General features: G+C 41.1%; 2 protein-coding genes across 4 annotated transcripts in view; one reads left to right on the forward strand and one right to left on the reverse strand.

Annotated features, from left to right (window-relative positions):
- The first annotated feature begins 711 nt into the window (after positions 1 to 711).
- Positions 712 to 5,377, forward strand: LOC127453740 (lymphocyte activation gene 3 protein-like). Its single transcript, XM_051720392.1, has 8 exons — positions 712 to 881; positions 1,019 to 1,139; positions 2,114 to 2,328; positions 2,445 to 2,666; positions 3,168 to 3,497; positions 4,052 to 4,309; positions 4,451 to 4,572; positions 4,994 to 5,377. Exons 1-8 carry the CDS (start codon positions 821 to 823, stop codon positions 5,114 to 5,116), a joined length of 1,452 nt encoding a protein of 483 aa, XP_051576352.1. The 5' UTR covers positions 712 to 820; the 3' UTR covers positions 5,117 to 5,377.
- Positions 5,378 to 5,435: 58 nt separating this feature from the next.
- LOC127453739 (uncharacterized) overlaps positions 5,436 to 27,858 on the reverse strand; it is a 31,024-nt gene continuing 8,601 nt past the window's right edge. Inside the window, exons 6-16 of one of the 3 annotated variants that reach the window (XM_051720391.1) lie at positions 27,692 to 27,742; positions 27,174 to 27,323; positions 23,208 to 23,318; positions 18,727 to 18,876; positions 14,428 to 14,562; positions 14,204 to 14,323; positions 13,983 to 14,112; positions 10,752 to 10,867; positions 7,919 to 9,312; positions 6,276 to 6,344; positions 5,859 to 5,991 (exon numbers count right to left, since the gene is read on the reverse strand). In XM_051720391.1, coding sequence (XP_051576351.1) covers positions 6,311 to 6,344; positions 7,919 to 9,312; positions 10,752 to 10,867; positions 13,983 to 14,112; positions 14,204 to 14,323; positions 14,428 to 14,562; positions 18,727 to 18,876; positions 23,208 to 23,318; positions 27,174 to 27,323; positions 27,692 to 27,742 — 2,391 coding nt within the window. In that variant the 3' untranslated portion in view covers positions 5,859 to 5,991; positions 6,276 to 6,310. Of the gene's footprint in view, positions 5,992 to 6,275; positions 6,345 to 7,918; positions 9,313 to 10,751; positions 10,868 to 13,982; positions 14,113 to 14,203; positions 14,324 to 14,427; positions 14,563 to 18,726; positions 18,877 to 23,207; positions 23,319 to 27,173; positions 27,324 to 27,691; positions 27,743 to 27,858 lie in introns of all 3 variants that reach the window. The other 2 variants (XM_051720389.1, XM_051720390.1) reach the window with 2 other exon arrangements.

The following is a 27,858-nucleotide window of genomic DNA, read 5'->3' on the forward strand; positions in this document are numbered from 1 at the left end:
CACTCCACAGTTCTTCTAGTTTTGAGCATAAACCTCACTAAAGTTGGTTAGATTTAACCAAAAATCAAATTAATAAATAAAAAAGAAATTGTGAAAAAGAAACAGAATTCAAGATATACTTCTCTTAATATCTTTTGCTTCTCAAGGAAATTGATCATGTTTTAAGGATTTTTAAACAATTATTTTTTTCCACGGATTTCTTTCATTCATTCCTTTTTTTTTATTTTTTTATTTTTTATGTGTTTTGGTTTTACTGTAATTTGTGCATATTTTGCATCATTAATCCATTGACTATGCATTTTTAATTTGCTTGCATGCAGAGACAGCATGAATAAATAGTCTATATTGTTGGCTGTGTTCATTTTCCATATTGTCTTTTGTTGTATATCAACAAATTTGTTTCCATCTCTTCAAGTTGATGACATACATTCAGATAAACGTGATGAAAAAAATGCAAGAAAGACTTGGTGAATCCGTGGGAGAATAAACCCTTAAGTATTGCCTCTCTCAGTCTCTTTCGCTTACTTTTTCCAATCTACGTCAGTCAGACTGCATATCAACAGTTTCAGTATATGTAGCTTCAGAAGTCATGTGATAATGAGAGGCAGAGAGGGAGAGGAACTACCTACTGCAAACAACTCCTCCCAACCACACTGCAAACCCATACAACCACCCACAACAGTATATATTCAAGAAAAAAAGACCAAAGAAAGCAGACAGAGGCCAACAGAGATAATACACATAACATTCTGTGGGAAAGTGACAAGAAGATAAAAGAACCCAAAAGAAATTGAAGAAGATCTGTTTTGAAGAATTAAACATGTATTTGGAGAGGAAAGCACAGTTGCTGGTTGTTCTGGGGTTAGCGCTGGTTTTTGAAGGTGAGCGTTCATGATGGCATTGTGTGAATCATTAAGATATTATTTTATTTCTCTCTGAATGTGTTTTATTTTCTCCTATTCAGAAATGCAGGCATATTACTTGTGGATTTTACATGTGGGTTCTGTGTGTTTTGCAGGTGTTGAGTGTTGGAATGAAGTGTTTGTGGCGTATGGTGCTGTAGCTGTGCTGCCGTGTGTGGATGAGCTCTCTGAACCCTCACACAATAATGCAGTCTACTGGAGCAGGATAGTTGATGGGTAAGAAACCTCCATCCATTCATCCATCCATCCATCCATCCATCCATCCATCCATCCAATCATTAAATTAGATTAGATTAGATTGGATTAGATTAGATTAGAAACTTTAATTGTCACACAGCTAGGCCGGTGGAAATTGTTGTAAGTACAATGCAACATATAAGAACCAGTGTGTGAAGGTCTTAGTCTAGACTATCTAAACAACCAGTGCTGGTGTCAATGTGGTTTGTTATGACCCAGTTAAGTGTTGAGCTAACAGCATAAATAGAGTTTGGGATCTACCATCCCAGTTTATCAAATAACAGCAAATGGTTGAATCTGACGAAACATGTACTCTTTGCATTTCATCACGATATGTAGAAATAGCGTAAAGAAGCAGATTTTTTAGGACCATTTACATTTTTACTTTATTTTTGATAATATTTTCATGACAATTCAGCACATTCATCCCCCAAATTCTCATTACTGTAATGCATCTAGACATTTTTTTTTGTTTGTTTGTTTTTTGTAATTCCCATTTTTCTCAATGGTGATTCTCATTATATTACAATAAACTATTTCTGTAATACAAAAAATTCAAAAATAAACAAATGGCATAAATTAAAGGAAGTAGGCCACAACAAGTTCCACAATGGTGTATAAAGTTAATCATTTTCTATATTATTATAGGCCTAATTTTCTTTACATTACAATAACGAGATTTTTTTAAAGATTTTGGGTGGTGGGGACTGTGCTTAATTTTCATGACTAAAATGTCCCTTGCAAATAACCTTAATGGTCCAAAAAGGCTTTTTTTTTTTTAATCAGCAAAATATAATTGCTTATTTAGCCTATTTCTTTTGATTTGGGGTGACCCAGACATATTCTTGTAAAATAAATAAAAACCTGACAATATCTTAAGACAAGTTAACATAAAGATGGGCATTTAAAAATGTCTCCCTCTTTGTTCTTTACACTCTTTCTCTCTTTCCAAGCTTGCTGAAGACAGTTTGGCGGCAGGAGAAGAGCGGGTTAGAGTTTCGATCAGTGAGACACCCGCCACGTGCTCGCTGCCCCGTTCTGAACTTTGGAAAGGAGGATTACAGTCTTCACATCACTGACATTACAGATGAAGACGGAGGAATGTATTTGTGTGAGGTGAAGGGAAAGATTTTGATGAGAAAGGACATCATGCTCAGAGTTATTAAAGGTAACACACATTCACTTCCTCTGTTGCAAACCTCTGGATACGTATGTTCTTTAGAATGAATAATATCAATGACAGTAAAGACATATATTCATGAATATCTCTCTGTCTCTTCACAGTGTCCTTTTCTCCTGTCATTGTGGTGGAGGGCTCAAGGGTGGAGGTGGCATGCCATATCAGTCCTGAGCCACAATTTGGAACAGTCAGCAAGAAAATAAATGGCAGTTTAACAAGTAAAGCTGTCCTCCATAACGTATATCAAAAACATGCAGGAAACTGGACCTGCCTAGTTCTATACAGAGGTGTATCAGGAGAGGCAACTGCTTCCCTACAGGTCAAAGGTGAGTGATTAAATAAAACTGGGGCCTTCAGCAGGGGCCCACGCTGCACTAATGCAGGTTTCAGATAAATGTTTGTGAAAAAAAGCTGCGTCAAAAACTATTAGCCAATGGATTAAGAAAAATAAGCCTAATTCAAAGGGAAACAAGTTTATTGTTCATACCCCATTGGCAAATAGTAATTTCTTGTTTTATATTTCACTGAACACATAATATCTAATGTAAAGTAAATGTATCTTGTTTTAAGGATGTCTAGATATTTTTAGTGGAAAACAAAAATACTAGTAAGGTTTTTTTTTTTTTTTTTTTTTTTGCAGTGTATAGGCCAGGCTTAAAATGTAACACTCAGTTTTAGACAATATGTAACAGGGTGTTCCTGCTCTATCTCTATATCCACCTAGGTGTCTTCGGCCTGAAAATGGTTTAAAATATTGCCATTGTGAGCATGACTTAAAATGAACTTCTGCTGTAGTTGTTCATCTAATTAATTCTGTCCCTCTGCAGGAATCGTAACCCCGCGGGACGACTCTTCAGTGGTGTATGCCGCAGTGGGCACCTCCGTCTCCTTGCCCTGTGTCTTTACCGATGGTCTTATGCCAAACACTGTGACCTGGCAGAGAATTTCCAAAACAAAACACTCCTCTGTTCCACTCCCTTCATCTTTCAACCAGTCTCTTGTGTCTACAGTGTCCCACCCTTCTTGGGACAGATCAGCATGGATAAAGAGAGTGGAGGAAGGAGATGAAGGAATATATACATGCTCAGGAATGATGGAGGGATCGAATGGTGGGAGAATGAAAGTGGAACGAAGGATGCAGCTGGTTGTTACTCAAGGTAAGTGGAATCATGTATCACTTCAAGCTCAGATTTATCCAGTATTGGCTATAAGAAGGTTGTCTGTTTCAGTTGAATGCTAATATTTGATTGTTAAATTGTTAATATGTGACAAAAGGTCTGTTCACACCAAGACTTAATAATAATAACATAATAATAATAATAATAATAATAATAACAATCATTTTTTCGGATTTGTATTTCTCATTCAAGGTATTCAAACCTTTTATATCCTGTGTCCAAAATCTGTAAGGTTACATTTGTTAACATTAGTTAACACATTAGGTATCATGAACTAACAATAAACAATATATTGTGTACAGCATTTATTAATCTTTGTTAATGTTAGTTAATAAAAATACAATTGTTCATTGTTAGTTCATGTTAGTTCATAATGCATTAACTAATGTTAACTAATACAACTTTTGATTTTAAAAATCTATTACTATATGTTGAAATTAACATTAACCAAAAATAATAAATGCTGTAAAAGTATTGTTCAACAACCAGACTACTAGTTTCTCAACCAGATTTTCTCTTTGGTTCCTCTTTAGTTCAAAGCTCCTCTGCATCAAGCAGTTATGGACCCGTGACCCTGACGTGCCACCTCAGCAACTCCAGTTTCATCACTTCTTATGAATGGCTCCGTGTGACCAATAGAATAAACAACACTCAGACGGTGACCTCTGTGAAAAAGTCAAAGGAACTCAGGATTCAAAAAGTGACAGAAAAAGACATTGGTGGATGGGTGTGTCGATACTACGGGAAGCAAGGCGTTCTGGGGAACATAACTTATCAACTTCACATGATGGGTAGGTTTTAAAGTTTAGGGAGCAGTTATGCATTTTCATACCAAGAAATAAAAGAGTTGCATTGGAATCAGGATTAGATGCACTACTGTATATTTTCATGGATTAATAAAACACCTTACTCTGGTTTGTTGTTTTGTACAGGTGCTCTAATGGGCGAAAGCAAGTCTAGTTCTGGAAACAATGTGCCTATGGTGATGGGATTAGGATTTTTGTTCTTGGTGATATTCCTGATTTTGCTCCAGATGTACAGAAATTATCGCAGGGTAAGTTCAAATCTTCTTTAAACTAGAACACTATCATCTGTTGATCAAAGGATAACATTTATATTCACTTTATGCCAGTGTAAGAAATTAACTTTTATTTCTTTTATATTTTTAAGGAGCAATATTTGCCCCACTAGAATGTTTTGTTTTTGTTTTTTGGGGCTTTTTTATCCTTTATGAAGGCATATTTTTTGTAACCATATAAAAGAACAGCATAGGGTAATATCTAAATTAACTGGTTTTATCCAAGTAACATTTTGTATTAAATCTGACTAAATCAACCTAAAAAACAAGGTTACACCTACAGAATTAATTTTGTATGGGTTAAATCAAGTAGAAATAGATCCTTGAGGTAACAATCACAGGTTAACACTTTTTACAGTGTATCCATCTAATTTTGTCTATCTATTCCTCCTTGCAGAAGAAGAGGATCCTTCTTTACCCAGCAATGGAAACCATTGTCCATCAAGCCGCCACTGAACGAGAACGGAGAGAGAGGTGCAAGGCAAAAATCAACGAAGCTCTCGGTGAAGAGCCGAAATGAGAGTGTGTGTGAATGTGTTTTTTTCAAACAGTTTGTGTAAATGGCAGACACCTTTGTGCGTTACTCTATATGAAACTGTATGTGGATGTAGGTGTGTTTGTAATGCAGAAAATTGTAGCAGTCCACTTAAACTGTAAATATGTTACGGACATATGTAACCGGTCAGTAATTTTGAACACAGTTACACATATATATACATTTTGTATAAACTTGCTATGGTACCAATATATATTGCAAATATTATTGTTTTATCTATGTAAATAAAGCACTAAAGTGAAAACACTCTTTATCAATTTTTCATGTTTTAATTTGTCTTTTCTTGTGCACAGTAGATACAAGTTATGAACATAAAATTCAGGTGTTTTAAAATAGCTATACATTGTAAAATAATATACAGACAAAAAGAGAAAGCATTGTGTACACAAATACATATAAGCACACATATTTCTAACTATAGATAACATTTTGTAAAAAATGTGCAAGCTTTAGATATAAGAATGAATGTAATATTAATATATATATTGCTATTTGACCATGATTACAATTTTTCATACCACAATATATATATAAAAGAACATTACAGAATATGCATTATTTTTTATACACTGCTTTAAACACAACTCTGCTCCCCTCTACACATTTACAAGTCAAAAGAGCTGAGTACACTAGATCTCCACTTTTAGTACAGGCATAACTACACCTCACTGCATTCTCCTTCATCCTGTCTCCCGGATCTCTTCGGCTCTGATCTCCGGTGCTCATTTGTGGTCTGTTCAAACCAGTCTTCATCATCAAAATCCTGAAAGTCAGAAACCTCCTCGTCATCAAAACACCAGCCTGGCCAGTCCACACTGATGCCCTCTGAGGAATTATTGCTGCAAGGAAAAGAACTGGTCGTTAATGTGTACATTTCTTTAGAAAAGTGTTTTATAATTAAAAAAAAGTAATTATATAATTTATATACATTTATAATTTCTTAAACTAGGCCTACATTCAAATAATTAGAAATGTCATGATTTATGTGTTTATATTCATATTTAAATATACAACTATTGATCTGTCAAATATTATATAATTAATATAATAATATAATTAAACATTATATAAATAAGTTATTAAAAAGTGTTTCCGTGTGGTGTCACTCTATTGGCATACATACTGCATACATTTTTTTCTTTAGGGAAAGCCTGACTCCTATTGGTCCTGATGAAGAAATAACTTTAAAAGACTACAAAAATGAAAATGTAATAAATAATGCTGCAATAATGCTTTATAACACTTACGCAATTTGATTAAAATTTTCATATATAATTTAATAATTTACAGAAAATTTTAAGTGATGGTACACAGATGAATTGTGTGTGGGTAGAGAGAAGAAATAACATGAAACTGTCAAGTTCCCCAGCACAGAGCGGCCTCTCATTTTACAGTCATATCTCACAAATGGAACAAATCTTATGAATAAATCTACTTGCTTATGAAAATGTTAGATTTCCAATGTACAGTAAGGGTTATTTTTTGGGTAAAAAAAAAACAAAACAAAAAAAACATACATGCACACATTTAAATATAGGGGGTTGACAATTGACAGATGCTTTAAAGAGATAGTTCACCCAAAATTTTTAATGCTCTCATTTACTCACCCTCATGCCATCCCAGATGTGTATTACTTTCTTTATTCTGCTGAACATAAATAAAGATTTTTTAGAAGAATATCTTAATTCTGTAGGTCCATAATATCCAAGTGAATGGTGGCCAAAATTTTGATGGTCCAAAAAGCACATAAAGGCAGCATAAAAGTCATCCATATGACTCCAGTTTTTAAATATATATCTTCAGAAGTGATATGATAGGTGTGGGTGAGAAACAGATCCTTTTTTACTATAAATTCTCCTCCCTGCCCAGTAGGTGGCAATATATAGGAAGAATATGAATCAGCAAAAACAAAAGAGAAGAAGAATGTAAGAAATTTTCTCACACAACTATTATATTGCTTCTGAAGAAATTGATTAAACCACTGGAGTTTTATGGATTACTATTATATGGCCTTTATGTGCTTTTTGGACCTTCAGAGTTCTGGCCACCATTCACTTGTATTGTGTGGTCCTTCAGAGCTGAAATATTCTTCTAAAAATCCTTGTTTGTGTTCAGCAGAGAAAGAAAGTTATACACATCTGGGATGGCATGAGAGTGAGTAAATGATGAGAGAATTTTCATTTTTGGGTGAACTATTCCTTTAAGATTTGGAGGGATCACATCATACATATGTATCATTTTATTTTTGAATATTAATATAGAATATTTACTTTTGTAACTAAGTTTTAATCGCCATTTTCTACCCTCTCTTTGATTCTTAAAATTAAATGGGCTGTTTTTCGCTGCTGTCCCTTTAACACTTCAACAGTATGTAAATGACCTCTTCATTTGTTAAATGAGTATCAGCTCTTTTCTGCACTCCAACAGCAGGCATCATGTTTGCTGTCTGGTCAGGTATTATTTTTAACTGTCCCATCCTTCAATATTAGCCTCTTTGTAATTATATTTGCATTATATTGTGACAGATTCATAAAACGTGCTGACATGGGATAGTTCACCAAAAAATAAAAATTCTGCCATCATTCACTCACAGTAGTCACATGACTTTCTTTCTCCAGTGGGACACAAAAGAAGATGTTATGCAGAATGTCATTGTCATTCTGCCAAACATCTCTTTTTGTGTCCCATGGAAAAAGAAAGTCATATGGGTTTGAAACAAAATGAGGGATTTATTTACCATCTCAGTGGTGAAGAATGCAGACTCACCTCTCTTTCGTCCTCTTCTCATATCCATCCACATTTCTCTCTCTCCATCCCCATGCAGAAATCGTTCTGTGTACTTGTGATTCCTCTCCCTCTACCTCTCTCTCATATTCACTGGCTGACAGTGATGAAGAGGGTGAGATTGTTGGAGAATTTTGGAGAGAAAAAGTTGTACCTTTTGCCTTTCCCTCTCTTTTTCGAAATCCACGTTCCTTTCCCCGCTCCTTTGCTTTCTGCAGCAGATCCTGGAGAGGAGACGGGTGAAGTTGGGGGTCCAAACCAGGTGGTGGTGAGGGGCTGAGTCTGTGGTCAGGCAGGAAGGGAGAGAGCTCTGGGATGGAGGCACTCCTCTGTCCCTTCAGTTTGGGTTTCGTTTGAAGGTTCCCTTCATCTGTTTGCTCAGGCTCTAAGAGTGTCTGTAGGTCTGGTGATGACCTCATTTCAGGCACATGCCAAAGAATGCTGTGGTTGTTCTTTAAAGATCCCAGCTTTAAGACTCGGTGGGTATCCTGGTGTTTAATGAAAGGGTTGGAAGCCCTTCGCTTGTTGTCATCAGAGTTTGTTTTGGAAGTAAATTCCAATGATCCATCCCCACCTGAAACCATCCTGAAGCTCTCAGGTGGGACAGAAGGTTGTGAATTAATCGGACGCTTCCTACGTAACCTGGGAGATTTCAACTTCCTGGAGAACCTGCCTGATTCTGTGAGAAACCCATCACCATCCTCTGATAGGCTATACAAAGATTCCCTCCTGGTTTCTTGGTCTTGCGATCCATCTAGGTCTTTTTCTACTATGACCTCATACTGTGTTTGACTTAAAAGAGACTTGTTTGATAAAGAAGTGCTTGGTGTGGATTGGCTAGAAGTACCATTTTTCTCAGTATGTCCACCTGTCAACAAAGAGTGTGTTCCATTTGACTGGTTTTTCACAAATAAGTCCTGTTGTGTAATGTCCCTAGAGTTCCATGTGACTCGCCTCTCTGTAATTTTCTTAAATGTAGCATCTCTGTCTTCCCATTGCTTCCCATTGCTATTTTTTCTGTTTCTCCCTTCGGTTCCCTTCAGTCCACTTTCATTCTTTTTTGCAACTCCTCCATGAGCGGATTGGCTTTGACCATTCTGTTGACCAATTAGAGCAGAGCTCTGTTGAACTTTTGCTTGCTCTACATTCACTAATTTTTGTGTTCTATAATCAGAGATGCTGTTAATTTGTTTCAAATAAGGTGCATTCAATGAGAGAGAATCACTATCACATTCTGATTGGCTACTGGAATCCTCCTTGACTGTAGTGGTCCGTTCGTCATGAGTGAGAGGTCTTTCTAATCCATTTGACTCGGTCTCATTTGTTGTCTTCAATGTTTTGTTTGAATTATTTTTCCTCAGGGTGTCTAGGGCAGTCTGCATATCGAGAAGAGCCAGTTTATAATTACAAACCTTTTAAGTATGTCTGAGAATTTAGAATAAATCTGCTAAAACATTAGAAGTGAAGTCTGTCATTTCTGTGCCACTAGTCTCACCAAACGGAATGGCAAATCATAAACAAAATAATGAAAATAATGTTTTCAAACATTTTTCCAGAACACTACCCCCGTCTGCCATTTGTCAATACCAATAGAGAGTCCCACCTCAAACTCACAAATGGCTTACTTGCAGTGATGTCTGTATATTAAGCTGGGGTAGAAGAAAGTATTTTAATATGAAAAAAATCTTCAAATAATATATTTAAAAATTAAAAAATTTAAATATAAAAAATCAATTTTGAAAAATAAAATAATTTTTTGTCATGTTTTACAGTGAAGATTTCTAAACATCCTTAAAACAAGATAAATTATTGTTGCAATAATGCAAAATATACTAAGATTTATTTTCCAAAATATATCCCCACTGGCCATTTTTTTTAAATTTTTTGTTGAAGCAAAAATCTTCACAAAATTTTGTCTTAAAACTAGAAAAACTTTTTTCAATGGTGTAAGAAAAATAAACAACCATATTCTTGAAAAACAAGTTTAATATATTAAACAGTTTTGATTCTCAAGTAAATTGATCTTGTTTTAAAGATGTTTAGACATTTTTACTGGAAGGCAAAGACTCAAACAAATGGCTTGCTTGCAGTGGTGTCTTAATATTAAGCTGGGGAAGGAGAAAGTATTTTAATATAAAAAAATCTTAAAATGATACACACACACACAAACACACACATATATATCTCAAGTAAATTTATCTTGTTTTAAAGATGTTTATTAATTTTGACTGTACAATTTATTTTAATGTGTTTTTTATTTTTATATATATATATATATATATATATATATATATATATATATATATATATATATATATATATATATAAAAAATAAAAAACACATAAAAAAAATTGTACAGTCAAAATTACTAAACATCTTTAAGACAAGATAAATTTACTTGAGAAGCAAAATGCAAAATATATTAAGATTTGTTTTCAAAATATATCCCCATTGACCATTTTTTTACAAGCAAAATTCTTAACAAAATTTAGTGTTAAAACTAGAAAGAAAATAATATTTTTAATGGTGTAAAGAAAAATACACTTAATCATATTCTTGGTAAACAACTCTTAATATCTTACACATTTTTTTTTACAAAAAATGTATCCTGTGGATACATTTTAATGATCTTGTTTTAAAGATGTTTAGACATGGTGTGTACTGAAATGCCACATTTAAGATTTTTTATTGTATATACAAGTAGAATGTTATGTATTCATGTAGGGATGATAAATGGCAGATCATCAGGGTGGGGTTTGGACTTTCTGTTGCCCTGATATCTCTTATTTAGTTTGTGTTTTAAGTGTGCAGCACCTGAGCCTCACGCAGAGCAGACACCCATGACGAGCAGCTGTCTGGGCTGGGTGTGGACAGACAGTATACACTGACAGCACAACCCAGATCACCAACCTCCACCAGCACAAATGAATCTACCACACAGAGCAAGAGAAAGGTAGAAATACAGAGAGTATGACAATCAATTTTATATACGTAAAATGTAAAAAAAAAAAAAAAGAAAAAAAAAACAAGAACATATAACTTCAGGTTCCATTTTTTCTTGAAGGTATAATGTGCACCAGTGTACAGTGGCCCCAGAAAGTACTTGTATACTTAAGCCACACTTAAAATGAGCTTTTCTCAGAACAACCTGTGCTTTTGTAATTACTTTTAACCAACTGGTGTCAAAGTGATTTTTAGTGGATGTATGAAGTCAGTTCCACTCAAATTCACATAGGTGTCCTATCAGAGTAGCCACAGGTGTAGTTAATCTCATTAACTATGGACATGTTCCACTAACTTTTGACAACCAGAAAGTGTCCAATTACTTTTTGTCTTACAATGATTTTGAACAATATATCTATTATTTTATAATTTAAAACCTAACAAACTTCGTTTTGTGAAATTTTTGCTTTAAAGTGTGCTTTTGCTATTTTTCTATAAAACAAAATACCAACTGGTTTGAAATTTTGTTATATAATGCAATGCCATTCATAAATTTGTATGTGTGGCTAAAGTGTCCAAATAGTTTTTGGGGCCACTGTATATACAAATTCCATGTTGAGGTGATTTGTATGTAGGAATTCACAATTGCGTAATCATAAGGAAATGAGAGGATATGTTCTGACAATGAATTAAGACTTGCGTGGGCAGATCTATGAGACACACCTTAGGTGGAGTTATACTGTGATTCAAAATGCCAAGTTAGGTACAAGGTTATCAAGTCTGACATGCATAAAACCGAACTCTATGCAAGGACTATAACATGTGTAAATCTTAATTAAACAATACAAATACAAACATCATTACATGCATATACAGTTGAAGTCAGAAGTTATTAAAACTCATTTTTTAACCACTCCACAGATTTAATATTAGCAAACCATAGTTTTGGCAAGTCTTTTGGACTTCTACTTTGTGCATAACATGGGTAATTTTTCCAACAATTGTTTACAGACAGATTGTTTAACTTTTATTTGACTATATCACAATTCCAGTGGGTCAGAAGTTTACATGCACTAAGTTAACTGTGCCTTTAAGCAGCGTGGAAAATTCCAGAAAATGATGTCAAGCTTTTAGACAATTAACTTCTGATAGGAGGTGTACTGAATTGCAGGTGTACCTGTGGATACATTTTAAGGTCTACCTTCAAACTCAGTTCCTCTTTGCTTGCCATCATGGGAGAATCAAAAGAAATCAGCCAAGACATCAGAAACAAAATTGTAGACCTCCACAAGTCTGGTTCATCCTTGGGAGCAATTTCCAAATGCCTGAGGGTACAACGTTCATCTGTACAAACAATAGTATGCAAGTATAAACACCATGGGACCACGCAGCCATCATGCCGCTCAGGAAGGAGACACATTCTGTCTCCTAGAGATGAACTTAGTTTGGTGCGAAAAGTGGAAATCAATCCCAGAACAACAGAAAAAGACCTTGTGAAGATGCTGGAGGAAACAGGTAGACAAGTATCTATATCCACAGTAAAATGAGTCCTATAACGACATAACCTGAAAGGCTGCTCAGCAAGGAAGAAGCCACTGCTCCAAAACTGCCATAAACAAAAAACCAAACTACAGTTTGCAAGTGCACATGGGGACAAAGATTTTACTTTTTGGAGAAATGTCCTCTGGTCTAATGAGACAACATTTGACATGTTTGGTCATAATGACCATAGTTATGTTTGGAGGAAAAAGGGTGAGGCTTGCAAGCCGAAGAACACCATCTCAACCGTGAAGCATGGGGGTGGCAGCATCATGTTGTGGAGGTGCTTTGCTGCAGGAGTGACTGGTGCCCTTCACAAAATAGATGGCATCAGGAGGAAGGAAAATTATGTGGATATATTGAAGCAAAATCTCAAGACATCAGCCAGGAAGTTAAAACTCTGTAGCAAATGGGTCTTCCAAATGGACAATGACCCCAAGCATACCTCCAAAGTTGTGGCAAAAATGGCTTAAGGACAAAATTGTCAAGGTATTGGAGTGGCCATCACAAAGCCCTGACCTCAATCCGATAGAAAATTTGTAGGCAGAACTGAAAAAGCATGTGCGAGCAAGGAGGCCTACAAACCTGACTCAGTTACACCAGTTCTGTCTGGAGGAATGAGCCAAAATTCCAGAAGCTTGTGGAAGGCTACCTAAAATGTTTGACCCAAGTTAAAAATGTAAAGGCAATGCTACCAAATACTAACAAAGTGTATGTAAACTTCTGACGCACTGGGAATGTGATGAAAGAAATAAAAGCATAAATAAATAATTCTCTCTACTATTATTCTGACATTTCACATTCTTAAAATAAAGTAGTGATCCTAACTGACCTAAGACAGGGAATTGTTTCTATGATTGAATGTCAGGAATTGTGAAAAAATGAGTTTAAATGTATTTGGCTAAGGTGTATGTAAACTTCTGACTTCAACTGTAATGCATTAACCTATGGTGCATCAACCTATAATAATAGGCACATTGTGCATTAATCAGTATGAATCATAGATTGATAGACTACATGCATATGGTCATAGTTTGATGCACAATATGTATATCATCATCATCATCAGCATTATCATCTTCATCATCATCATCATTACCATCCTCATATGATAATATTCACATGATGCATCCTATGACAAATTGCATATGGTGCATTAAGCTATGATAATATTTTCATGGTGCATCAATCTATGATAAAAGGCATGGATAATATGAATATGGTGCATCAATCTATGGTAATCTACATTGATAATATACATGTGGTGCATCTAGGTATGATAATATTTTTTTGGTGCATCAATCTATGATAATATATATTGATAATATGCATGTGGTGCATCAATCTATGATAATATGCATTGATAATAAGAATATAGTGCATCAGTCTATGATAATATACAGTACATATGGGTATGAGAATATGGCCCATACACAGGGAGGTTTTGGGGTAAAAACTGCCCTTTCATACTGATCTGAGACCACTTTAAATCTTCTTTTCAGATAAATTAGGTAAGGATTGTGAAAGTTTTCTATGAGATGCCAAAGTGTTGTTCACACTCACAGCCATCTTTCAGCTCAATGCAGTCTATCCTCTCCAGAGGCAGAGGGGGGCGCACTACTTTCAGCTTGTCGGATTTCTTCTGAGTTTTAGTCATCAACAGCACATCAGTGAAGAGCAAGACCACAAGCTCCTAACAAACAAAAATTAATGTTAGTTCTGTTGACAGTGAGCCTACAATAATCATTAATTGACATATTCTCCCAGTTTGTCTTGTCACTTGCCTTAATGTCCTTCCTTCCTCTGACCTTCAAAGTTTCTTCCAATAACTGCTTCCGTATGACCTTTGGCCCCACCCCCCTCATTGGGCTCCTCAGATCAAAGCAGCAGTTCTCTCGAACATGCTGTCGGTGACAACATCTCTGTTAGCTAGTTTTTAGGAGCAAAGACCATTTCTGCATTTTATGGGCTGGTGTGTTTGTTTTAGCGGTTATGATCTTTCCTTTACCTTGTCTATTTCTTCACTCAAACCTTCTATTTGGTATCCCTCTATTCTTTGAGCAGCAACAGAAAGGGAAAGTTCATCGTCTTTAATTTGTAGGTAGTCATTGATTGATTCCAGAAAATTATTGACACTGTTCAACTAAAGGAGAAAGAGAAACAGAGAGTGAGAAAATTAGTTCAAGATCTATATCTTTCGCTTCAAGGTTAGAATGCATGGCAAGTGGCTGATATTCAAGAAAAAAAAGAAAGAAGGAGAAGGAGAGAGCGGGCTTGTCCAGTCGGACGCAGAAGCCTCAGCTGGGCTTCCCCCTTCGGGGACGATTGCCCAGTCACAGGCCGATGCCGAAATGACGGACATGCTTTCCCGGGCGGCCGCGAGCATCGGGTTAGAGTGGAACCCTCCGCTCTCCCCTGAACCCTCGTGGCTTGATGATTGGTTCCTGGGCTCAAGGCGCCCCTCAAAGCAGCCACGCCCCGCTCCAATGCAATTCTTCCCAGAAGTGCACGAGGAGCTGACGAAATCGTGGGAGGCACTTTTTACTGCCCGGCCCCGATTCCGCAGTTCCCCCGCTCTCACTACCCTCGATGGCGGGGCGGCCAGGGGCTATACGGCGATTCCCCCAGTGGATAAGGCGCTCGCGATGCACCTATACCCGCAGAGCGCTGCCACCTGGCGCAGACGCCCTAAGCTCCCGTCCAAGCCCTGTAGGCTCACGTCATCCCTGACGGCTAAAGCCTACAGCGCTGCTGGACAAGCCCCCTCTGCCCTGCACGCCATGGCTCTCCTGCAGGTCCACCAAGCCAAGGCTGCCCTTGCCCCATTAAGGGAGGTGGGCATTCGCATTCTCAACTATCTCGATGACTGGCTAATCCTAGCTCACTCTCGAGACATGTTGTACACACACAGGGACCTGGTGCTCTCACACCTCAGCCGATTAGGGCTTCAGGTCAACTGGGAAAAGAGCAAGCTCCTCCCGGTTCAGAGCATCTCTTTTCTCGGTTTGGAGTTGGACTCAGTCTCCTTGATGGCGCGCCTTACGAACAAGCGCGCCCAGTTGATGCTGGCCTGTTTGAAGGCGTTCAAACAGAAAACAGCGGTTCCACTGAAACTTTTTCAGAGGCTCCTGGGGCATATGGCATCCTCGGCGGTGTCCACCCCGCTTGGGTTGATGCATATGAGGCTGCTTCAGCATTGGCTCCAGACTTGAGTCCCGAGATGGGTATGGCGCCACGGGACACATCGCGTGGTCATCACGCCGATCTGTCACCGTCTTTTCAGCCCTTGGACTGACCTCACATTTCTACGGGCAGGCGTTCCTCTAGAACTCGTCTCCAGGCGCGTCATGGTCATGACAGACGACTCCAAAATGGGCTGGGGCGCTGTTTGCAACGGGCACGCAGCAGCCGGGCTCTGGACGGGTCCGCGACTGCATTGGCATATCAACTGCCTCGAGTTGTTGGCAATTCTGCTCGCCCTGCGGAGGTTCCGGCCGTTGATCCAGGGCAAGCACGTGTTAGTTCGGACAGACAACATGGCAACGGTAGCATATGTCAACCGCCAAGGTGGTCTGCGCTTTCGTTGTATGTCACAACTCGCCCGCCATCTCCTCCTCTTGAGTCAGCAGCACTTCGAGTCGCTGTGAGCCACTCACATCCCGGGCAACCTCAACACTACAGCGGACGTGCTGTCACGGCAGGTTACCCTCAGGGGAGAGTGGAGACTACACCCTCAGGTGGTCCAGCTGATTTGGAGTCGATTCGGACAGGCACAGGTGGACCTGTTCACCTCCCAAGAATCCTCCCACTGCCCACTCTGGTATGCCCTCACCGAGGCTCCCCTCAGCATAGACATGCTGGCACACAGCTGGCCCCCTGGCCTCCTGGCCTACGCAAATATGCGTTTCCCCCAGTGAGCCTGCTTGCAAAGACCCTGTGAAAGTTCAGGGAGGACGAGGAGCAGGTCTTCCTGGTAGCACCCTACTGGCCCACCCAGATGTGGTTCTTGGACCTCACGCTCCTTGCGACAGCTCCCCCCTGGTGAATTCCCCTGAGGAAGGACCTTCTTTCTCAGGGACGGGGCACTCTCTGGCACCCGCGACCAGACCTCTGGAATCATCATGTCTGGCCCCTGTGGTGGTAGACACGATCACTCAGGCTAGGGCCCCCTCTACGAGGCATCTGTATGCCTTTAAGTGGCGTCTGTTCGTTAAGTGGTGTTCTTCCCGACGCGAAGACCCCCAGAGATGCGCAGTCGGATCAGTGCTTTCCTTCCTGCAGGAGAGGTTGGAAGGGAGGCTGTACCCTTCCACCTTGAAGGTGTACATTGCCACCATAGCAGCACATCACGACGCAGTTGACGGTAAGTCCTTAGGGAAGCACAACCTGATCATCAGGTTCCTAAGAGGCGCCAGGAGGCTAAATCCCTCCAGACCGCACCTCGTTCCCTCATGGGACCTCTCTGTAGTTCTTCAGGGTCTTTTCAGCCCCCTTTGAGCCTTTGCAGTCAGCCGAGCTTAAGGCACTCTCCTTGAAGACTGCCCTCCTGACTGCGCTCACTTCCATCAAGAGGTTAGGAGACCTGCAAGCATTCTCTGTCAGCGAAATGTGCCTGGAGTTCGGTCCGGGTTACTCTCACGTGATCCTGAGACCCTGTCTCCTTGTGACCAAGGTTCTCACCACCCCTTTTAGGGACCAGGTGGTGAACCTGCAAGCGCTGCCCCAGGAGGAGGCAGACCCAGCCCTGTCGTTGCTGTGTCCGGTGCGCGCTTTACGCATCAATTTGGATCGCACGCAGAGTTTTAGAATCTCTGAGCAGCTCTTTGTCTGCTTTGGTGCACAGCGGAAAGGAAGCGCTGTCTCCAAGCAGAGGATCGCCCACTGGCTCATTGACACCATAACTATGGCATATCTCGCCCAGGACATGCCGCCCCCGGTAGGGCTACGAGCCCATTCTACCAGGGGTGTAGCGGCTTCCTGGGCCCTGGCCAGGGGTGCCTTTCTAACAGAAATTTGCAGAGCAGTGGGCTGGGCAACACCCAACAACTTTGCAAGGTTCTACAACCTCCGGGTGGAACCGGTTTCGTCCCAGATAGTAGCACGCAACACAAGCGGATAAACCCGGGATAGCCGGCCAGGTGTATCGCTTGCACATAGCACCTTCCACCTCCTTTTGTGTTGAATACGTGCGCCATTAATTCCCAGTAGTGTTCACAAGTTTGTTCCCTGGTTGACTTCCTCCAAGCCCTGTGGCAGTCGAGTTTTCGGAGAGATTCGCTGCCAGCCCAGTACACATGCTAACTAAGAGTCCTGTTCTGGGGTAGGTGCTCCGCATGTGGCGGTTCCCTGTAAGGCTAACCCCATGTGATATATATCTTCTGCTAATTCGTTTCCCTGTTGGCAAACTGCGTCTCCCTTGGGCAGAGCCCCTCTGCCCCTGTCTCCATGTTTGTAGTAACTCCTCCCCCATTGGGCAGGATCTACCTTGAAGACTCTCCACATGGTTGGAAAGACCATGTGACGTATCCTTCCACTTCAATATCCCCCCCTCTCTTTGGGCAAGGTGTGGTCTCCGCTGTGTCTTCCCCTTGAGAGGGACACCCCCCGACTAGACCTGGTGGCCCAGTCGGATAATCCCCCTTCTTTTTTAGGGAGTGGAAAAAAGAGAAGGGAAAAGAGGCCACGACTGAGTTAAGTCTGTCTCTATGTCTTGGGTAGTCGACTTGTCCCCAAAAAGGGCCGTTCGACACTCATAACTATGTTGGGGGAGGTTACGTGTCGACCTGGTGTGCTGGCTATGAAGCACACAGTAGTCTGCCCACCACACACCGCCAGTTCACGTAACACAGTTCAGCCAATTGTGGCGTTTCGTATAGGGACCCCTAATGTCACTACATCGACACAACGTCGAGTAAGTGACAGATAGGGAATGTCATGGTTACTTGTGTAACCTCCATTCCCTGATGGAGGGAACGAGACTTTGTGTCCCTCCTGCCACAATGCTGAACTACCCGCTGAAATGGTCGGACCTTATATCGGCTCCTCAGCATAAAACCTGAATGAATGGTTGCATACCAGCTCCTTTTATACCTGTATGTCCGGGGGAGTGGCATGCAAATACCACTCGCCAATTTTCATTGGCCTTTTATCAAAGACCAGAGGTGTCTCGGGCTCCCAAGAGTGACCCCTAGTGTCACTACATCGACACAACGTCTCGTTCCCTCCATCAGGGAACGGAGGCTACACAAGTAACCATGATGTTTCCCATTTGTTATTATTAACAGTACAGTATGCTATGATTCATCACCATTCTCTGAAGTGCATTTTGGATGGGGAGGTCTTCTGTGGTCTTCAAAACAGCTTTTAGCAGAAGGGGGTATTTGGTAATTCTTTGGTGAGGTTTAGCCTGTATATCGCCCAGCCTCATTCGCCCACACTGCGGGTGATTTTCCACCCACTGCAAGACAGATTTCATAAAGATTTATATGAGGAAAATCATGCATACAAATATATTCATGCATCACATCAGATTGTAATCATAGTTCCTGTGCATTGACAGTTTGAATTGTACATCTGAACTCATGCATTGCTGAGCTGTTTGTTCTACCTCACAAATTAGAGCATGTTCACTTTCCAAGTGATTTCTTTTTACTGTTATTATCTTTGGCACTCTGTGTTTTATTCTGTGTATGAAAGGAAACCCAATTTGTCCAAAATTTTAAGGACTTGGTACATGATTAAAACATAATCCTACACTTTTCAAACAGGTTTTCTGAACATTTCCCCATCTGCCACTGATGTGACAAATAGATAATTCCAAACTCATGCCAAGGGTTGAGCCAAAGTTGTTGGCACATCAGAACTATAATTTGGTAGCACTACAGAGCCACAGTGTTTACAATTTACTGGGAAATCAGCCTATTAATGGCTAGCTTATAGTTGTCTCTGCATATTCAAAAAAACAAATTATTCGCTTTTGGTACTATTTTCACAAGGAAGTGGTACATTTTCAAACTCTTAGTACTAATTTCAAAACAGATCATCAAAAATGCAGTTTTTTTCAAACATTTCAGCATATTTTCAATTGACTAAGTACAAAACACAAAGTAACGTTTCACCACACCAAATAAGTGTTTCGTCTATATATACCTTTCATTGAAAGTAACTGCCTTTCATAATGCTATTACCATCAAAATTTTCATTTACATCTGTTCTCCTTCAGTTTAATACATTTGTTTTGTCATTTGATCCAACTGATCTTAATGGTTAATCAATTAATCATTTGGTATATATAGAATTTCAAATGGTTTGACTATTTTATGGTTTGTAAAATATCAACATCTATAGTAAATCAGATGTTCAGAACAGGATAACCAAACATATTGAATTTGTTACAGAATTGCCAATTTATATCATACGTAACCACTATTGTTTACAGTATGTACCATATGCATTAAGAGTGTGTGTATGAGCATTAGCAATTTGCCAACACAGTGCAGGATAGACTGCAAGGAAGAGGAACCAAACAATGAGAAGTGGGCATCAGAGGGAGGAAGAGGGTAAGAACTGGTAAGCCCAGTGACATCTGGGCCATCAATGTCCACTATGTGATTCAGTAAACAAAGGCCTAACTACTGTAAAGCAAATTACCGGACTGTGACAAATTTGCGAGTCTTTCTCATTTGTACAGTAAGTCACTTTGGTTACTATAAAAGCATCTGCTAAATTACTAAAAATTAATGTAATTACTCAACCCAATCTTAAAGGTAAACTGTCAATTCATCCATACTGTACTGTAAGAGTATGGTACAGTGTGGTACAGTAAATGATGTTACAGTGTACATTATTGTACTTGTTACACTACTCTTACAGTATCATGTATTGACAACATACTCTGTACTGTCAGTATTGACTATGAACATTAGTCCAGCGTCATACTGTATCTTCAGTGCTCACATCTTTTGATTACACATTGGGTTGATGTTACAGACATTATGAATTTATAATAATGTCAGTTTAGTCAGGCAATGTAAGTGTATTTCCTAATGTGACTTCACATACAATTGTGCTCAAAAGTTTGCATACCCTGGCAGAAATTGTGAAATTTTGGCATTGATTTTGAAAATATGACTGATCATGCAAAACTGAGCATGCGTCTTTTATTTAAGGATAGTGATCATATGAAGCCATTTATTATCACATAGTTGTTTGGCTCCTTTTTAAAATCATAATGATAACAGAAATCACCCAAATGGCCCTGATCAAAAGTTTACATACCCTTGAATGTTTGGCCTTGTTACAGACACACAAGGTGACACACACAAGTTTAAATGGCAATTAAAGGTTAATTTCCCACACCTGTGGCTTTTTAAATTGCAATTAGTGTGTGTGTATAAATAGTCAATGAGTTTGTTTGCTCTCACGTGGATGCACTGAGCAGGCTAGATACTGAGCCATGGGGAGCAGAAAACAACTGTCAAAAGACCTGTGTAACAAGGTAATAGAACTTTATAAAGATGGAAAAGGATATAAAAAGATATCCAAAGCCTTGAAAATGCCAGTCAGTACTGTTCAATCACTTATTAAGAAGTGGAAAATTCGGGGATCTCTTGATACCAAGCCAAGGTCAGGTAGACCAAGAAAGATTTCAGCCACAACTGCCAGAAGAATTGTTCGGGATACAAAGAAAAACCCACAGGTAACCTCAGGTTACCTGCTCTGGAAAAAGATGATGTGGTTGTTTCAAGGAGCACAATATGACGATACTTGAACAAAAATGAGCTGCATGGTCGAGTTGCCAGAAAGAAGCCTTTACTGCGCCAATGCCACAAAAAAGCTCGGTTACAATATGCTGACAACACCTTGACACGCCTCACAGCTTCTGGCACACTGTAATTTGGAGTGACGAGACCAAAATAGAGCTTTATGGTCACAATCATAAGTGCTATGTTTGGAGAGGGGTCAACAAGGCCTATAGTGAAAAGAATACCATCCCCACTGTGAAGCATGGTGGTGGCTCACTGATGTTTTGGGGTGTGTGAGCTCTAAAGGCACAGGGAATCTTGTGAAAATTGATGGCAAGATGAATGCAGCATGTTATCAGAAAATACTGGCAGACAATTTGCATTCTTCTGCACGAAAGCTGCTCATGGGACGCTCTTGGGCTGTCCAGCACGACAATGACCCTAAGCACAAGGCCAAGTTGACCCTCCAGTGGTTACAGCAGAAAAAGGTGAAGGTTCTGGAGTGGCCATCACAGTCTTCTGACCTTAATATCATCGAGCCACTCTGGGGAGATCTTAAACGTGCGGTTCATGCAAGACGACCAAAGACTTTGCATGACCTGGAGGCATTTTGCCAAGACGAATGGGCAGCTATACCACCTGCAAGAATTTGGGGCCTCATAGACAACTATTACAAAAGACCGCACGCTGTCATTGATGCTAAAGGGGGCAATACACAGTATTAAGAACTAAGGGTATGCAGACTTTTGAACAGGGGTCATATCATTTTTTTTCTTTGTTGCCATGTTTTGTTTTATGATTGTGCCATTCTGTTATAACCTACAGTTGAATATGAATCCCATAAGAAATAAAAGAAATGTGTTTTGCCTGCTCACTCATGTTTTCTTTAAAAATGGTACATATATTACCAATTCTCCAAGGGTATGCAAACTTTTGAGCACAACTGTATATATATATATATATATATATATGTATGTATATATATTCAACACATTTAAGGTTAATTTGGAATCTTGCATTGTTTGCTACAGAATGAACAGATTGATAAAATGACTAAATTGAAAGAAGATCATTCTGTTGTGTTTGTATGATTAAAACAAATGTTCTCATTACACGACACAATAATCTTGTGTTCTAAAACAGTGATTATATGAAAGGAAACATGTACAACCCTGATGAAAGTACGTTAGCAGGTTTTGAAAGAATTACTAGCTTTGTTACAATTGTGATCAGTTTGGTGTTTTGTACTAAGAGTTTTGAAAATTCACCACTTGCATGTAAAAATAGTACCAAAGTGGTTAAAAAAAACTATAAACTGGGATCTGAGAAAGTATTTTAACATCTAAAACATTACACACTTCAGCTTTAAAAAAGACAAGTATGAGGTCTGCTCTCCCCCTGAAAAGTTATTTTGAGTATGTGCCCTTCAGGAAACAGTTCACCCCCATAATCTACCACTACAGTCAAACTACCACAAAGAACTGATCTGACAATCATTTCCACCCTGCTCACTTTGCTTACTGGCTGCTGGTGACAAAACACTAGTTGGGGAAGTTGATGTTGTAAACAGTTCATTTGAAATGTGGAAAACAAGTTCACACTCAATACCCATTTCTGTCTATATTTAGTGGTGGCTTTATTCAATCATTTTTCCAGTTGTAACTTAGCTTCAGGTAAAAAAAAATATATATATATAGCTTAATTAGCTAGGTTTTGGTCCACTAATCTTTTGCACAATATATTCCCATTCATTGTCTCCTGTTGATGGTTTTTCAAAAAAAAAAAAAAAAAAAAAAAAATCAAATTTAAGCACAAATATTTAGCTTAGAATTCTTCATTGTGCGGAGATTAAATGCTTGAACCATGCATTAAATCTTTTATTCATATGAGTGAAAACACCTCATGGATCAAACAAGAATTGAATTGTACTGAATAAAAAATTCTTCAGTATAAGCATTCTTCACTCAAATTTGCTTGTTGCAGTCTTAGGAGGTAACAATACATATTTACAGTTATAGATTCATCATACAGGTATAGTTTTTACCGTAAGATATGTGTGAAATTGTGGGTTTGTGTCAAGCTGTCTGCGTGTAAACACAACATTTCTCTCCTCTTCCCAACAGTATTCAAAGTATGCAGAAAAACGTTCAGGAAACTGTAAGAGATGGAGAACGAGGGAGATAAAGACATATTGAAAAAAAGATATGTAAAAACGTCTCAGTTACTGTCGTAATCTCCGTTCCCTGATGGAGGGAACGAGACGTTGTGTCGATGTAGTGAGAGTCCCGATCACCTCAGATCTTTGAGAAAAGGTCAATGAGAATTGGCGAGTGGAATTTACATGCCACTCCCCCGGACATACGGGTATAAAAGGGAGCTGGAATGCAGGATTCATTCAGGTTTTGTGCTGAGGAGGGACACGGTCCCGGCCATTTCATCTGTTAGTACAGCGTTGTGGCAAGAGGGACACAACATCTCATTCCCTCCATCAGGGAACGGAGGTTACGATAGTAACCGAAACGTTCCCCTTCTGTCACTCACTTGACGTTGTGTCGATGTAGTGACACTAGGGGTCCCTATGGAAAAACGTCACAATAGCTGAACCATGTTACGTGAACTGCCAATGCAGGTGCAAGCAAGCTGCTGCGTGCGTAATAGCAGGTGCATTAGACTGCACGTAACCTCCCCCAACACCCCAAAAGACGTCATATAGTTCCCCACATCCCTGAGGGGAAGCTGGCGCGGCCTTTTCTCTCTATGTTTTCTCTCCACAGAGTATTAGATTCAGCTGGGGCCATCTAACGCTATCATACGCATCGGGGAAGGTGTTCTTTTCCTTTCCTATTCTTTCAGGGGGAAAAGACCCCGTGGAGAACATATCCTGCCCAACAGGGGAGGTCAACATTTGGCAATATAACACATGGGCTCAGCAGCCGCACATGGAAGAGGTACGGTGGTAGGTCCCGCCACGAAAAAAGGGGGGGGGGACTCTACAAACACAGCGACCAGGGGGCAGAGAGAGCTCTGCCCAAGGGAGACGCGGGTCCGCCAACAGGGAGACTGTACCGCAGAATATATCTCACAGGGGTTACCGGAGTAATTGGCACCTGTGGAGCACCTATCCCAGTACAGGGCATATTAGACACCGTAGTGGGGCTGGCTGCAAACTCCTCCGCCGAGTTTGTGGACCATAGGGCTCGGGAGGAAGGACATACAGGGTCCACGACTTCGTGAACTTGACTGGGGGAAAAAGCGCATGTTTTAGCCTCAGGGGAGGGGAAAGGCGCTATGCGCAAGCGATACACCCAGCCAGCTGTTCCGTATTACTGAACTCTACCTGTTCGTACCTGAAAGAACACAGGACGAAACTGGTTCAATCCGGAGATTGTAAAATCTCACGAAAGTATTGGGTGTTGCCCAGCCCGCTGCTCTGCAGATGTCTGCTAGAGAGGTACCATTGGCCAGTACCCACGAGGACGCCACACTCCCACTGTAGAGTGTGCTCGAACCCACAAGGGGCCTGGGTCTGGTAGGCCAATGCAATGGCGTCCACAATCCAGTGGGCAAACCTCTGTTTGGAGATGGTGTTCCCTTTCTGCTGTCCACCAAAGCAGACAAAGAGCTGCTCAGAGCGTCTAAAGCTCTGTGTGCAATCCAAGTAGGTGCACAAAGCACGCACTGGACACAGCAATGACAGGGTTGGGTCTGCCTCCTCCCGGGGCAGCGCTTGCAGGTTCACTGCCTGATCCCTGAAGGGGGTTGTGGGAACCTTGGGCACATAGCCCGGTCGGGGTCTCAGGATCACATGAGAATCTGCCGGACCGAACTCCAGGCAAGTGTCGCTGACAGAGAATGCTTGCAGGTCCCCCACCCTCTTGACAGAGGTGAGCACAATCAGGAGGGCCGTCTTTAAGGAGAGGGCTTTCAGCTCGACTGACTCAAATGGGGCTCTCTGAAGCCCCAGGAGGACCACGGTGAGATCCCATGAGGGGAAGAGGCATGGCCTGGGAGGATTAAGCCTCCGGGCGCCTTTGAGGAACCTGATGATCAGGTCGTGCTGTCCAAGGGTCTTACTGTCGACAGTGTCGTGGTGAGCCACTATAGTGGCTACATAAACCTTCAAGGTGGAGGGGGACAGCCGCCCCTCCAGCCTCTCCTGCAGAAATGAGAGCACTGACCCGACTGCGCATCTCTGGGGGTCTTCGGCTTGGGAAGAACACCAATTCGTGAATAAGTGCCACTTTAGGGCATAAAGCTGCTGGGCGAAGTCCTCAACGGTGTCGCCGAAAAGTCCAATCTGGGAGATGGGTGTGTTGAGAAAGCGTGCTTTGTCTGCGTCCCTCATCCGACCAGATTCAGCCACAGGTGGCGCTCCAGGACCACCAAGGTGGACATCGCCTGCCCGAGTGCTCGCGCCGTGACCTTCGTCGCCCAGAGGGCGAGGTCAGTCGCCGAATGCAGCTCCTGCAGCACATCGGGATCAGGACTATCCAAGTGCAGTCTTTTAGTGCCTTGGCCTGGTGTACCTGCAGGAGGGCCGTGGCATGCAGGGTGGAGGTGGCCTGTCCAGTGGCACTGTAGGCTTTGGCCGCCAGAGACGACGTAGTCCTACAGGCTCTGGAGGGGAGCGCTGGATGTTCCCGCCAGGTGGTGGCATTTTGTGGGCACAGGTGCATCACAACCTGCCTGATCCACCTGAGGGACCTCCGTGTACCCGTGGACCGTCCCGCCGTCGAGGGTAGTGAGAGTGGATGAATCCGGAAATCTGTTTCGGACAGCAAAAGGTGCCTTCCACAACCTCATGAGTTCTTCATGCACCTCCGGGAAGAAAGGAACTGGGGGGGTATGGACGTGAGCGGTGCCCCAAACCCAGGAACCAATTATCATGCCATGAGCGCTCAGGGGAGGCTGGAGGGTTCCAGTCCAACCCGATACTCGCGGCGGCCCGGGCAAGCATGGCGGTCAGCTCTGCATCGGCCTCAGACTGGGCGGGCAGACCCGTAGGTGGCCGCCCAGTCGAGTCCTCGGCATCCGACATCGCCAGTGTGCTCTCTGATGCAGCAATCGAAGACTCATCCTGCTCGCGGGCCCCGAAAGTGACGTCAAGCCGGCCATGAGGCAGGCTGGTCTCAATTCGGAACCGGACAGGAGCAAACGAGCATGCTGGGGAATGGGAGGTCCGCGGGAATTACCCGGCGAGACCGCGCCCATTGAACTCCCCAAATCGCCTCCAGTGCCAGCCGGGGCGGCCTCACACCCGTGGGTAGAGGGCACAGCGTGGGGGGCGGCTAGAGTGGCTTTTCCCTCGGAAGAAGGAAAACCGCGACTGCAACGTTGCCATGGTCATATCCTCGCAATGAGAACATGAACCATCCACAAACGCTACCTCAGTGTGATCGCTACCCAGACACGTGAGGCAGCGCCCATGGCCGTCGGAGGTGGAGAGATAACGACCACATCCAGGAATCACACAAAGACGGAAAGGCATCTTTAAAAAGATGTGTCTTTAAAAAGACGTCAATGTGTGTGCTCTAATAGAGAAAATATACTCTTTAGCAGGAATATACACTCTTTTAGCACTGTTGAAGCGCCCAGGGGCGAAATCTGCACTCATCGTGCAGAAGGAGAGAAAGCCACTGGAAATGTGGCGTATATCCAACAGCATACGCTTCTTAAGAGGTGAATGGAACAGCAGTAGTATTCAGCTCGCTGATAGTACAACCGCTCGGCTCCAAAGAAAAAAATCCGAATGAATCCTGCATTCCAGCTCCTTTTATACCCATATGTCCGGGGGAGTGGCATGCAAATTCCACTCGCCAATTCTCATTGGCCTTTTCTCAAAGATCTGAGGTGATCGGGGCTCTCAAGAGCGACCCCAAGTGTCACTACATCAACACAACTTCGAGTGAGTGACAGAAGGGGAAAGGGAGAGGCTGGGTATTTCTGGATGGCAAAGGCAGTTTGGATTATTCAAATAATTTACAGTAATAAAACAGCAGTTGTATCATACCTGTAAACATCCTGCCTCAAGTTTCATGGGGTCAAAAGGTCGACCAGTGAGACGGACCTCTTGTAACATTGGATACATCACTTCCTGCCAAAAGATACAATGTGCATCAAGGATAGAGGGAAGATTGGAAAAGAGCATTGTGGGTGTGACCTGAGAAAGAAAGAAAGAAAGAAAGAAAAAAGAAATGGAAAAAGATGAATTGATACAGGTGATTGCCTGCATGGGCACTGTCACCCACACACTACGCACACAGCAAAATTATTTTCCATTTTGTCCGCACAAAATGTAAATTTCTCTGTTTTCATTGTGACATCATTAGATGGTTTCAGCAGAACACTTCAGATTATATTTAACTATCTGACTGATAGTGAATGGCACATCGTTTGACCACACTTCTGCTGTCACCCACAACTGTGCCATTAATCAGTCTGGCTGCCAAATAGATATGCTGAGTATGTAACTCTAGAAGGTCATTTGAGAAGAGAGAAGTTTCATGTAAACATGTGAAATGCACATACTTCTTGAAGGAATCCGTATCCATGGCAGTGTGACAGTGCAGCCAGCACAAGCTATTCAGAAATTGAGATGTGCATTAGCCAAAATTAAGCAACCATTTTAAATGCATATTTCTGATAAAAAAAATAAATAAAAAAAATTAAAAAAAATGTTTGCAAATGCAAAGTAT

Source organism: Myxocyprinus asiaticus, chromosome 16, assembly GCF_019703515.2.
Source record: "Myxocyprinus asiaticus isolate MX2 ecotype Aquarium Trade chromosome 16, UBuf_Myxa_2, whole genome shotgun sequence".
Lineage (NCBI taxonomy): Eukaryota > Metazoa > Chordata > Actinopteri > Cypriniformes > Catostomidae > Myxocyprinus > Myxocyprinus asiaticus.